The 12595-nt window shown below is 52.5% G+C and overlaps 1 protein-coding gene across 1 annotated transcript in view; it reads left to right on the forward strand.

Annotated features, from left to right (window-relative positions):
- Positions 1 to 5279: 5279 nt before the first annotated feature.
- The window catches only part of PCDH19 (protocadherin 19), a 118002-nt gene continuing 110686 nt past the window's right edge, over positions 5280 to 12595 (forward strand). Inside the window, exons 1-3 of the mRNA XM_008273147.4 lie at positions 5280 to 8591; positions 11343 to 11483; positions 12188 to 12515. Coding sequence (XP_008271369.2) covers positions 6445 to 8591; positions 11343 to 11483; positions 12188 to 12515 — 2616 coding nt within the window. The 5' untranslated portion in view covers positions 5280 to 6444. The remainder of the gene's footprint in view (positions 8592 to 11342; positions 11484 to 12187; positions 12516 to 12595) is intronic.

Raw genomic sequence — 12595 nt, forward strand, 5'->3', positions numbered from 1 at the left:
TAGCCTTTGCTAATTAAATGGTCCCCACAATGTGTGTTTATTTAGGGACAATTAGGAGCTGGGCAACAGCAGGGGCTTGGCCCTGTGGGAGGTACCATTCCCAAAGAGAGGGGATCTGACAACTTGTTGAGGGCTGTTGGCCTTGGCAAAGTGGGAAGACTCACGGTGATAAATAGCTTTCTCAGTCTCTTTTCCCCACTGTCTCCTACTTCCTTTGTGTTTCTTGGAAAAGGCAGGCGTCTGTCCGGGCCATGGCGGACAATTTTAGCACTTAAGAAACACTTTCTCTGTTTTGTTTATCTGCTGAGGCTCCCTGCTGTCATTGCTAGCCTCTGTTGCTGGGTGGGAATGGGGGCGGGGTTTGGGAGGAAGAGAGAGGGAAAAAAAAAAAAAAACGCAAGGGACCTCAAAGACTTTTCTTGGCCTCTTTCCCGAGTCTTCCTGGTATTTCAGAGGGATCAGAAACAGCATCCAGGATGCTGGCAACTGCACTCCACCCCTGGTCAGCAGGTCCAAATACCAGACTGTTGTTCTCCATGCCTTTCCTTATGCTGCCTGGGACAGTAGGGGGGAAGGGTGGGAGGACCAACTAGAAACCCGGCAGAAGGGAAACAGAATTTCAGGAAGCTGCCAGCATGATATAGTTCATCCTCGTTTCTCCTCTAGGATAATTTATAGGATGCACATTTATATGCTGTTATTAAATCAAGCAATTGAATTTTAATCTTCACAAGCGCGAGGTCCATCTTTAAAAAAATATCCTCAGTCCCTAACACAATGCTGGGCACACGGCCAGCACTTGTTGATTTCACAAGGGAAGTGGTTGAGTTTTGTGTAATGAGGTCATCTTGGCAAATCATTGAACTGCTCTGCAACTCCCCTTCCACATTTGCAAAATGTTTTTGCCTCCCAGGGACATCACGCACCTCCAATAAGATGATGACTTTAATAACGACGCTCGGCCTTTCCAGTTTTGTGCTGTTTCCTCCTTTTCGTTCTTTGAGTACCTCTACTCTAGGTGTTGTAACTGAAGTAAGGAGATCAGATTTGCAGGCAGAAACAGTTTAATTGACTTTGGCTAATTTTAAAATCACATCAGGCAGCTGGTCAAATTATTTGGGTGGAATGGGATGCTCGTGAGATGCAACAAAAGCTAAGCTAGAAGATGATCCATTTTTCTGCAGCGAGGGTGGGGAGAAGAGGAAGAAGTAAAAGAGAAGGGGGGGGGGATTGTCTCGGGAGCTTAAAAGCAAACATTTTAGAAAGCACATCTCAGAAAACTGCCTTAAACTGCTTCGTCTCTCATATCCTGGCATTTCAGTTCCTACCATCAATTTTAACATTTCTGAACAAAAATCCTTTATCTTACCTTTTTCAATTTTGGACGGCAGCAAGAATTACTCTCACCCAGTGGCTTGATTTAAAAGTATGGATTTCTCCATTTTGGTGTTCTTCTATTGTCATTCTGTATTATTGTAGTGGCATAGCGGAAATGTTAAAAGACCAAAGCCAAATCTCATTACCACTTTTGATCCTGGCCGAAGTGGCCCAAGGAGCTGCTGTGTTTGGCAGAGCTGCAGCAGGCGGCAGAACCCCATTGTTAGTACCCAGGGCCCAGAGTTTCCCAGCCGCAGTTAGAGAAAAAATACTGAAGACGGTCACTAGATGGCCCTCTTGTGTCTCTAAAGAGGCTGAAGAGGCGGGGCTCCCGTCGGGATTGAAGTAAAAGGAAGCGAAAACGGAGAGAACTTTTTGTTTTTATTTTCTACATTCAGAATGGCTTTATCCAGTTAGCTAATAAATTCCTGATCTTGAAGGTGTTTGGGCCACCCATTTAGTCAATAGCATTGTTGGAATGCAATGATCAAGTGTGCTTATTAGAAAAAAAGAAATTCTAGGAGCAATGGGTGTTAGGATTATCTGTAGAAATAGACTGGGGGATGGAAAAGCTATTTTATGTGTGAGCGTGTGTGTGTGTGTGTGGGGGGGGTGTAACTGTCACTTTGAGCTTGGGGGTGGGAGGTAATGGGAAAGAAGGAAAGCAGAGGCGAACGTCCCCTGCCTCCCTCAACCTTTCGTGTCTGTAAAAGCGGTTTGGTAGCTGGAAATACTTGGGTGCCCTGCCTAGAAGAGAGGGGCGCCTGAAGTGTGAACAGCGAGCAGGAAGCAGCGAGCCAGGTGCCATCGTCTTGGCAAAGAGCGTTTGTCTTTGCAAATGCAGAACATGTCTTTACAATGTGATTGCAATTACAAAGGTAATGACATTGTACATGAATTGAATTCTCCTATTTATCTTTAAAAGACAGCAGAATATAGACATTCTATTAGCACTCCCTAAGGTAAGAGGTCCACAGGCTTCTTATCTTGTTGTGTGCATCTTTTCAGATGCCACGGCAATGTTAATCATTTTACCTGAGTAATTCTTCCATTTCTTGTTACCTGGGGGATTGTTAATGGCCGAGACTACTTCTCAGACTCTTTGCTCCCGCTCAATCAAGCCGTGGAGGCGCCAGTTTACTTTTATTGATCAGCGGGTTCCTGACAGCCTTCGCCACAAGGAAGCAGCATCATCCCTTTTTAACTTAAAGGGGAACAGATCGCCTTAAAGTTTACAGCTAAAAGCTTCTAAGCATAGCATGCAAACATTTTAGCATGCTGCTAATTGTTCTGTTTAAATAGTCCAAGCAATATTTTAGAGAGCTGCCAAACACCGAGCTCACATCCCATGATCAGATAGGAAGCCCGTTTCAAATGCCTTCTTAGGCCTTTTTAATTAGACCAAGATGCACTTCATTCCCACTCGCTGACATCAAAGGTAAATAACTGTGATAAATCAAATGGAACCCTTGTTTTCGCAGAGCCCGCGAGGTGCGCGCGTGCTGCCTGCCATGTTGTCATTCTCTACTACTTGCCCATTTCTCCAAGGGTGTCCGCAGAGAGCAGGGCGGGACGCGGAGCTCCCTCAAGCCACCACTATGCTCTCCGTTGGCAGCTCTAAATGATCAAAATTAAATGATGCCCATTGCAGATGCCTCGGTTTTCTCCCTGATGTTCTGGGCTGAATTGCATCCTAATGGGAAAGAGTGAAACGACCGCCACGCCGAAGGCGTATCCAGCTCCTGGTGCTCTCCCCTCGGCCTCCGCTGTATGTTCAGGGGTTTGCAACCTCATTCGCAAAATAATTCCTTTCTGTAGGAGGAAGCTGTCTTTCTCTCCTCCCACCGCCAAGGTAAAGGTTGCTAAGTTAGCTTCTCCTTGAAAGAGAAATTGTAAGGGCTGTTATCTGTAAAAAGATGGCAGTTTTGAGAAAACCCATTATGTGTCCGAATTCCTTTTTTTCTTTTCTTGTTTAATGTTTCTTTAAAAGGCAAAATGAGACTCCTTCTAAGCCCACAAGCTCGGGTCTATGCCGGTGGGCTAGTTAAGAGTTTGCTCACCTCAGACTCCCGAATATCCGAGATGACTCATTCAGAAGGGAGATTTACTCTTCCAAGAACTGTGAATTGAGAATCTGTCCCCCACCCCCACTCTGTGTTCAGCGAGGGAGCTTTTATTCTATCCGCCAGTGACCTTAATTAAGAGTCTCCGATCAGGGAGTGGAGGAGACTCCCCTGTCCCCAGGGCGCCTTCGGTCCAGAAGTCAGGCTGAGCTTGATGTCAGCCGTGGCCACGTTGTCCTCCCACTTCCCAGCATTGGCACACGCCGCAGCCGCCACTGCCGCCCAAGCGGAGCTGGCAGCCCCCTGGGACAGAGGCCCCGCTGGAAGGCTGGGGCGCCCTGCACGCCAGCGCCGGCTCCCAGCTGCCGCTGACCTCCGCGGACGGCGCGCCCGCCCTACAGCTCCCTCCGGGCTCGGGGCTCTCCTGGCTTGGCTCCGCGCGACGCGGCGCGGCGCGGCGCGGCGGCGTCCGCTCCACTAGCTCTTCTCAAACGTACAGTTTATTTATAGGGAGCTAAATTCTTCTACAGCGTGGGGTGAGGGGCAGCGAATGTGCCCAACCCCTTCAGCGGCTCAGTCCCTGCGCTACAGATCCCATTTGATTATCAAGCACCAGACAAGAGCGAACCGAACCGGGCCAGGCGCCCTGCTGCTAGCGGTGGTGAGGAGTGCGGCATCTGGTCGGGGAGGAGAGATGGGGGTGACGGTCCGAGAGGATGGCGACCGTGGTTGTCGGCTGAAGTGAAGAGGCACTGGCCCAGAGCCGATTGGATGACCACCTCATGGGTGCTTCTTCCTTCCCTTTCTTCCTTTCACTACCCGAAAATCAAAAGAGAGGAAAACAGAAACAGACAAACCCAGGGCGAAGAGACAGAGACGAGAGAGAAAGAGAGAGAGAGAGAGAGAGAGAGAGAATTATTATATTCAAGATATGAAAATGTGTGAGGGAGATAAACATGCCAAGAGAATCAAATCCGCCTCGTCTTTCCTTCAATCTCTGCAAATATGAGAGGCGCGCAGTTCCCGGGGAGGCTCAGGCGCAGCATTAGCACACCCACTCCTCGTTCCATCGTGCCCTCTGGCCCCCGCCTGGCCCGCCCGGCGAGCCTCCTCGCACTCTGGCCCGAGCTCCGCAGGCCGGGGTACCGGTAGGTCCCGCCGGTGTGTAAGTTTCCGCCTGGCCCCGCCCCGCCCCGCCCCCATGCCTTGGCCACGCCCCAATGCCGGCGCCCACTGGGCGGCGCGCTGATTGGCCAGCGCCTGGCGTAGCCGGGCTCGGCAGCTCCGGCTCTCTCCAGCTCTCTCCAGACTCCACGGCCAGTAGTTTGCGGCATCGAGAGGAGCAGCAGCAGCAGTAGCGGCGGCGGCGGCTGGCGCAGGGGGGACACGGACGAGCGGGCGCAGACGGCAGCACATCCTCCTGCGCACCATGCCTGGCTTGCCCGGGGGGCACTGGCACCCGCGTCCCTAGTCTGGCGCGGGCCCTTGGCGTGTCGTGCTCCGCGGCATTCCAGCTGAACAGATTTATCGGGGATCCGAAGCCTTGCACCCGAAACCCATCGCCTCCTGCTCTCTCATAGCCCACGCGCACACTGCCCACACCACACGCTCACTCTTCCTCTCTCTCACACGTTCACACGCGGCCCGAAACAGCGAGACAGACCTCCTGAGTGCGCGAGCGCCCGGGAGGGAGGGAGCCCCAAGCAGCGCGGCCAGCGCCTCTCCGGGAGGATGGAAGCAAGACGCTCCTGCAAGTAAACTTTGGCGGCGACCAAACCGTCGACCGTGGTAGCTGCTAAGGCGGACCCCAGCGACATGCGACTGAGCTAGGAGGGCTTCCTCCCGCGGCGGCGGCGGCGGCGGTGGCAGCGGCGGCGGCGGCGGCGGCGGCGGCGGCCCTCGGAGCGACTCCCCAGCCCAAAACGAGGGAGGAAGAAAAGCCCCCGTTACCCGCGGCGGCAGCCCCGCCTCTCCTGGCCGGTACAGTTGTCGCTTGCCTTCCCCTCCTCCCCATTCCCCGCCCTCCCACCCCCGGGCCACTGGAAAGACTGGGACTACGATTTTCCTGGACAGATTGCCATCTCCTCATTTTCACAAACTTGACGTGGAGGCTCGAGCTGCGTTGGTAACTTTGATTGCCAAAACGCAAACGCCCTTAGCCCCTCAATTACTTTGTGGGGGGGATTCCGGGCCCACCTCGGATCCTGGACAGACGCGTTCCCCAAGCCCCCCAAAGCCGTCCTCAGCGCAAAGGAGCGCGCTCTCGCCTCAGCAGCCTCTCTCCCCTCCCCCTTCCTCTGCCGGCCCGGGGACCGCCATCCAGCTCAGCCTGCGGCGCTTGCCAGCAACTCAGACTCCCGCCTGCGACCCTCTTTTCTCCCCAAGGGGCTTCGAAGAGCCCAGTGTGGCCCCCCCGGACCCCGGAGGGCGCGCTCCAGGCGGGTCCTGTCTCCGCAGTAAGCCCGGAGCGCTGCGGGGAGGTTCTTGCGCATGCCAGGTGCACAGACAACGCGCTCACCAGCCCCAGTGCCGGTGCGCTGCGGCGGGTCGGGCAGTGCCTGAAAGGCTGCGCCCCCGCCGCCCTCCGCGACTTCGCCCCAAGTGCAGACCGGACTCGGCTGCGCGTCGTCTGGACCGCACAGACGCCGCCCGACCCGCAGCCCTGCGCCGCTGCGGCCAGTTGCGCCTGGCTAACTTTGAAAGGGGAAAACTGAGTAGCCGGGCTGGAGGGAGGGGGCTCGGGGCCGCGCGGCGCTCCCTCGGCCCCCCGGAGCCCCCGGGCCCCCCGCGAGCCCCCTCCGAGTCCACCGCAACCTCAACGTTGGAGCCGGCGCGGGTGTCCCCCCCGCGCCGCCGGGCCGCCCTGGGCGGGACTCCTCCCGCGGCCTCCGGGGCCACGAGGCGCGCGCAACAGGCGGCCCGAGCCGGCGGGAAGCTGGAGCGCCGGCGGCGTCGACCTCGGAGGGGTGTGGAGAGGCGAGGCCAGGCAGAGCCCCGCGCAGCCATGGAGTCGCTCCTGCTGCCGGTGTTGCTGCTGCTGGCCGTTTTGTGGACGCAGGCGGCCGCTCTCATTAACCTCAAATACTCGGTAGAAGAGGAGCAGCGCGCCGGGACGGTGATAGCCAACGTGGCCAAGGACGCACGGGAGGCGGGCTTCGCGTTGGACCCCCGGCAGGCCTCGGCCTTCCGCGTGGTGTCCAACTCGGCTCCTCACCTGGTGGACATCAACCCCAGTTCCGGCCTGCTGGTCACTAAGCAGAAGATCGACCGAGACCTCCTGTGCCGCCAGAGTCCCAAGTGCATCATCTCGCTAGAGGTCATGTCCAGTTCAATGGAGATCTGCGTGATTAAGGTGGAGATCAAGGACTTGAACGACAACGCGCCCAGTTTCCCGGCGGCACAGATCGAGTTGGAGATCTCGGAGGCGGCCAGCCCCGGCACGCGCATCCCGCTGGACAGCGCCTATGATCCGGACTCGGGCAGTTTTGGCGTGCAGACTTACGAGCTCACGCCCAATGAGCTGTTCGGCCTGGAGATCAAGACGCGTGGCGACGGTTCACGCTTTGCCGAACTAGTGGTGGAGAAGAGCCTGGACCGTGAGACACAGTCTCACTACAGCTTTCGCATCACGGCACTCGACGGGGGCGACCCGCCGCACCTGGGCACTGTTGGCCTCAGCATCAAGGTGACCGACTCCAATGACAACAACCCGGTGTTCGGCGAGTCCACCTACGCGGTGAGTGTGCCAGAGAACTCGCCTCCGAACACACCTGTCATCCGCCTCAATGCCAGCGACCCAGATGAGGGCACCAACGGCCAGGTGGTGTACTCCTTCTATGGCTACGTGAATGACCGTACGCGGGAGCTTTTCCAGATTGACCCACATAGCGGCCTGGTCACTGTCACCGGTGCCCTAGACTACGAAGAGGGCCACGTGTATGAACTGGACGTGCAAGCCAAGGACCTGGGACCCAACTCCATCCCGGCACACTGCAAAGTCACCGTCAGCGTTCTGGACACGAACGACAACCCGCCGGTCATCAACCTGCTGTCTGTCAACAGTGAGCTTGTGGAGGTGAGCGAGAGCGCCCCCCCGGGCTACGTGATTGCACTAGTGCGGGTGTCTGATCGCGACTCCGGCCTCAATGGACGCGTACAGTGCCGTTTGCTGGGCAACGTGCCCTTTCGGCTGCAGGAGTACGAGAGTTTCTCCACTATCCTGGTGGACGGACGGCTGGATCGCGAGCAACACGATCAGTACAACCTCACGATTCAGGCCCGCGACGGCGGCGTGCCCATGCTGCAGAGTGCCAAGTCCTTTACCGTGCGTATCACTGACGAGAACGACAACCACCCCCACTTCTCCAAGCCTTACTACCAAGTCATCGTGCAGGAGAACAACACGCCCGGCGCTTATCTGCTCTCCGTGTCTGCCCGAGACCCCGACCTGGGGCTCAACGGCAGTGTCTCCTACCAGATTGTGCCGTCGCAGGTGCGGGATATGCCTGTCTTCACCTACGTCTCCATTAACCCCAACTCGGGTGATATCTACGCACTGCGATCCTTCAACCACGAGCAGACCAAGGCGTTCGAGTTCAAGGTGCTAGCCAAAGACGGCGGCCTGCCCTCGCTGCAGAGTAACGCCACAGTGCGAGTCATCATCCTCGACGTTAATGATAATACCCCGGTCATCACGGCCCCGCCCCTGATCAATGGCACTGCCGAGGTCTACATCCCCCGAAACTCCGGCATAGGCTACCTGGTGACCGTTGTCAAGGCAGACGACTACGACGAGGGTGAAAACGGCCGAGTCACCTATGACATGACCGAGGGTGACCGCGGCTTCTTTGAAATAGACCAAATCAATGGCGAAGTCAGAACCACCCGCACCTTCAGCGAGAGCTCCAAGGCTTCCTATGAGCTTATCGTGGTGGCCCACGACCATGGCAAGACATCTCTCTCTGCCTCTGCGCTGGTCCTTATCTACCTGTCACCTGCTCTCGATGCCCAAGAATCAATGGGCTCGGTGAACCTGTCGCTGATTTTCATTATAGCCCTGGGCTCCATTGCCGGCATCCTCTTTGTCACTATGATCTTCGTGGCAATCAAGTGCAAGCGAGACAACAAAGAGATCCGGACCTACAACTGCAGGTAGAGCCAACTTTTCTTTTTTCTGCTTTGTCTTGGATGAATAAGGTGTGTGTATCTGTCTCAGTGTGAAAACCCAGTGTTTTTGTTTCCTACTTAAATGCATGCAGCATACTCACGGCGCTTCTTTTTGGAGGGTGAAAAGTTTGTGACAGTCCAAGTTGATCAATTCTTTTGATCTGACAATTTGCTGGAAGACAATCATTTACTGTTCGAATGGATTCTGTCACATAATGATGATAAGCAGAAAAGCAATTATCATTTTAAAATTTGCACAGCTGTCTCCACAAAGTTATGGCAGGAGAGAGAGAGAGAGAGAGAGAGAGAGAGAGAGAGAGATTCATATTTGCAGCAAAACCAAGTACAACCTGATTTGTTGGGGGCAGGTACCGAGAAGAGGGGAGTGATGGCAGTTGGCCCATTCTGTTACACAGATAAACTCTGGAGAGATCCTGGGACTGGGAGCCTAAGGTGGAAAATAGAGTAGGGGAAAGAGAGAACCGGAGTATGTGGGAAAGCAGGTGATTGGTGTTTTTAGTCTTTTCTTGGCTTTTTTGGTAATCAGTGTCCAAACATCTGGCTACATAAAGTGACATTCTATCAGACATCTGTATGTTTTCAAATATCTGGTTGGTTGGTATGTAGCAACCAAATATCTCAATGAGGGACAAGACTTTGCATCCAGATGTTTTAGTAAAAATAGCAATCTTTTTGGGGTTGATGGTGCTTTCCTCTAAAGTGGAAGTGCTGTGGCATTAAAATCTTGTCGCTACCAGTGGATGTCACTATGTGCTATTGTGTTACAGTTTCTCTTGAAGCATGTGTGGAGAGAGAGAACAGAGAGGGGTAGGTGGCAGAGAGGATGAAGGGAGAGAAAGAGAAGGGAAACATGGAAACTCAAATGACAGGTAGTGTTTTTCCCCCAAAGGTTTCTTAATAAGCACATTGAAGGGTTGTACTGAAGCCCTTCCCTGTTACAATCTGATAGGCCAAATAAGTGTAAGCATTCCTGGGACCTAATTTAGGATAATACATGTATTTTTTTTCCAGCAGTGTCTCATCGAAACGGTTGAAATAAAAAGTTGTTTCTTTACTTTGCTGAAAACGAATGATGCTGCTATTTCCAACCAAGGTGTGTGTGTGCTTTTCACACACCTACACATCCAGTGTGTCTTCTGTGCCATCTGTGCTTGCATGTTAATCAATCGAAATATGTTCCTGAGGTCCGATTTGTAGTTGACACCGCCTGAAATGCACACTTCTCTGAATCAGAGCCCCCTGAATATGTAACAGCCATGCAATTATTGTTTCCCTTTTACTATTCTCTGCGTTACACAAGTTAGTAGACAAATGCTAACCACACATGAATATCAATCAGGTGCCATAAAAGAGCAGCTGCAATGCCTCATAAATGCTTTAATCCTGTTACTAGTGGAATGGCCGTGACTTTTCCTTCCTTCAGAACCAAGCCATTTCAGATGGGAGAAATGGAAATTAATATTGCTCTTACCTTTGAAACCTGTGACTGCCAGTAGCAATTTTTATAGGAAAAAAATTGGGGGTCAATAAAATTTTATTTATATGGAGATAATGGTAGAGGGGACTCTTTTTAAGCCATTTTCTCAGCATAAAGTAAATGCACAAGACCCTTTCCTTGATGAAAAAGAAATCAGCTTGAAATAAAGATATTGAAGGCTTTGCCACCTCTTGGTGATGTATGACTAGAAGTGAGAGCTCTTTCTGAGAGCTTGCCAGGGAGATCATTAAACAGGGAGGAGAGCATTTGAATTGAAAAAAAAAAAAAAAAGAAGCAAATCTCAGTGCTCTCCAACTTCACCCAAATGTGTATTTTGTAAAGCGCTCTGTTCCCTGTGATGGTTTGGGATTAATGAAGTACAGTTTAATTAAATAATTGGTCAATACAGAGAGGGCTGTGCAATGAATGCCTCAGCTGAATAATTGGACGGGACATTGCCAAACTTACCCATCATGGGTAAACAAAATGATTAGAACTTCCCATTGATTCTGTAAACAGATGAGGAGAGAAAACCAACCCTGGTCCTGAGGTTTTTGGGATTTGATCTGCTCCCTAGCTCCAAAAGCAGTAGCTTGCATCATGGCAAGTCTGCCTGGGCACAGAGTGAAAGGTTGAGGGGATCTCATAGGCTTCGCTCTAGGTAGAGCCCAGGGTCAGAGCAAGCACTTGCCTCTGTCGATATGCAATCTCCCCATCTGCTCAGACTTTTTAGAGGCCTAAAGTTCAGGAGCGTGTCTTTCCATGTGATTAGGCAGAGGTTTCTTGTTCTCAGCCTCTGCAGAGGCTCTTCCTGAAATGCATTCATTTATGAGACTTGTGAGATGATCTGCAATTGCTGCTTGAATTGGCCTCCCTTTTTGTATTCAGACAATTAGCTTTGTCGAGTGAGAATACAGGCAGTCTTTCCCTTGTAAAGATCCACCTGTATTATTTATTAGCCCTATTGTTTTCCTGATTATTGCCCAGAAATTGAATTTCCAAACAATAAGCGGAATCATTATGTGCAAAGTCATAGATGACTTTGAGAATCTGGCTATATTTTAATGTATTTCTTTTGACAAGTCTCGTAATGCTTGGTGTCTTCGGTGCACGTTGCTGGGTCTGTGTCAGTGTTAATTAAATTGAGCTCTTTATGTTCCAGTTGCAGCACAGCTGCTTGTAGGTACACCTGAATGGAGAAGGATGCTGAATGCACTAACCTTTAAATTCCTTTGCAGTAATTGTTTAACCATCACTTGTCTCCTCGGCTGTTTTATAAAAGGACAAAACAGCAAGTGTCTGCATTGCATCTCAGTTTCTCCCATTAGCGAGGAGCAAGACAAAAAGGCAGAGGAGAAAGTGAGCCTAAGGGGAAAGAGGTAAAAAGGCATTTCCCCTCATTCCTCTGGGTCTGGCTATCAGAAATCTCCTGGAGAGGAGGGGTGGGGTGGAGCAGGAGGGAGCTGGGCTAGGGCAGGGGGGAGGGTGCTGAGGAGAGCTGTGAGGAGTGTCACGGAGCAGGGTCAGATCTCCCCGCCTGGTCCTACACCGAGCAGGTCCCTCACAGAGGAAGCTGATCCAGGGTGCTTGCCACACGGCAGACGCCTGGAGGAACTAGCAGGGGGGTGGTGTGTTTTTTTTTTATTTAAATTTCCCTCTGTCTCCTATTAAACTGGGACTTACCCTTTATCTTTCCCAGGAGTTCCTTTGGGTTCCAGGAAGCTCCAGATTTGAGCATTTCCATGCTTTCTCTCCCATAGGCTCAACTTTCCACACCCCCCACCCCCACCCCACCCCTGCTTATTGGCCACTCACAATGAAAAATATCACATCCCAATCCAAAGCGTAGAAACTTTTTGGGGACTGGGGCGGGGGGAGGTTCCTATGTTTAATATGAAAACTTCATGGCCCTTGGCTTGTTTTCACATGTAGAAAGCACAGGGAGAAATGAGGTGATGTAATGCGCCAGAATAAGGAGCTGGAGCGGAGATGGGGCGCAACCCTCTGGGGTGCTTAATGTTTATTAATCAGAGTATGGTTTGGGAGGGTGTTAGCGATTCATGCTGCCTTTTCTGTCACATAGAATCGCTGAGTACTCCTATGGGCATCAAAAGAAATCAAGCAAGAAGAAAAAAATCAGTAAGAATGACATCCGCCTGGTACCCCGGGATGTGGAGGAGACAGACAAGATGAACGTTGTCAGTTGCTCCTCCCTGACCTCCTCCCTCAACTATTTCGACTACCACCAGCAGACGCTGCCCCTGGGCTGCCGCCGCTCTGAGAGCACTTTCCTGAACGTGGAGAACCAGAATACCCGCAATACCAGCGCTAACCACATCTACCATCACTCTTTCAACAGCCAGGGCCCCCAGCAGCCAGACCTGATCATCAACGGCGTGCCTCTGCCGGAGGTGAGTGCAGCTAAGTGGCTCTGGGACGCCCTCCCAGACTTCCCTCTCCTCCGTGAGCTGCTCTGTAAGCCGCTCTGCAG

This window comes from Oryctolagus cuniculus, chromosome X, assembly GCF_964237555.1.
Source record: "Oryctolagus cuniculus chromosome X, mOryCun1.1, whole genome shotgun sequence".
NCBI classification, from domain to species: domain Eukaryota; kingdom Metazoa; phylum Chordata; class Mammalia; order Lagomorpha; family Leporidae; genus Oryctolagus; species Oryctolagus cuniculus.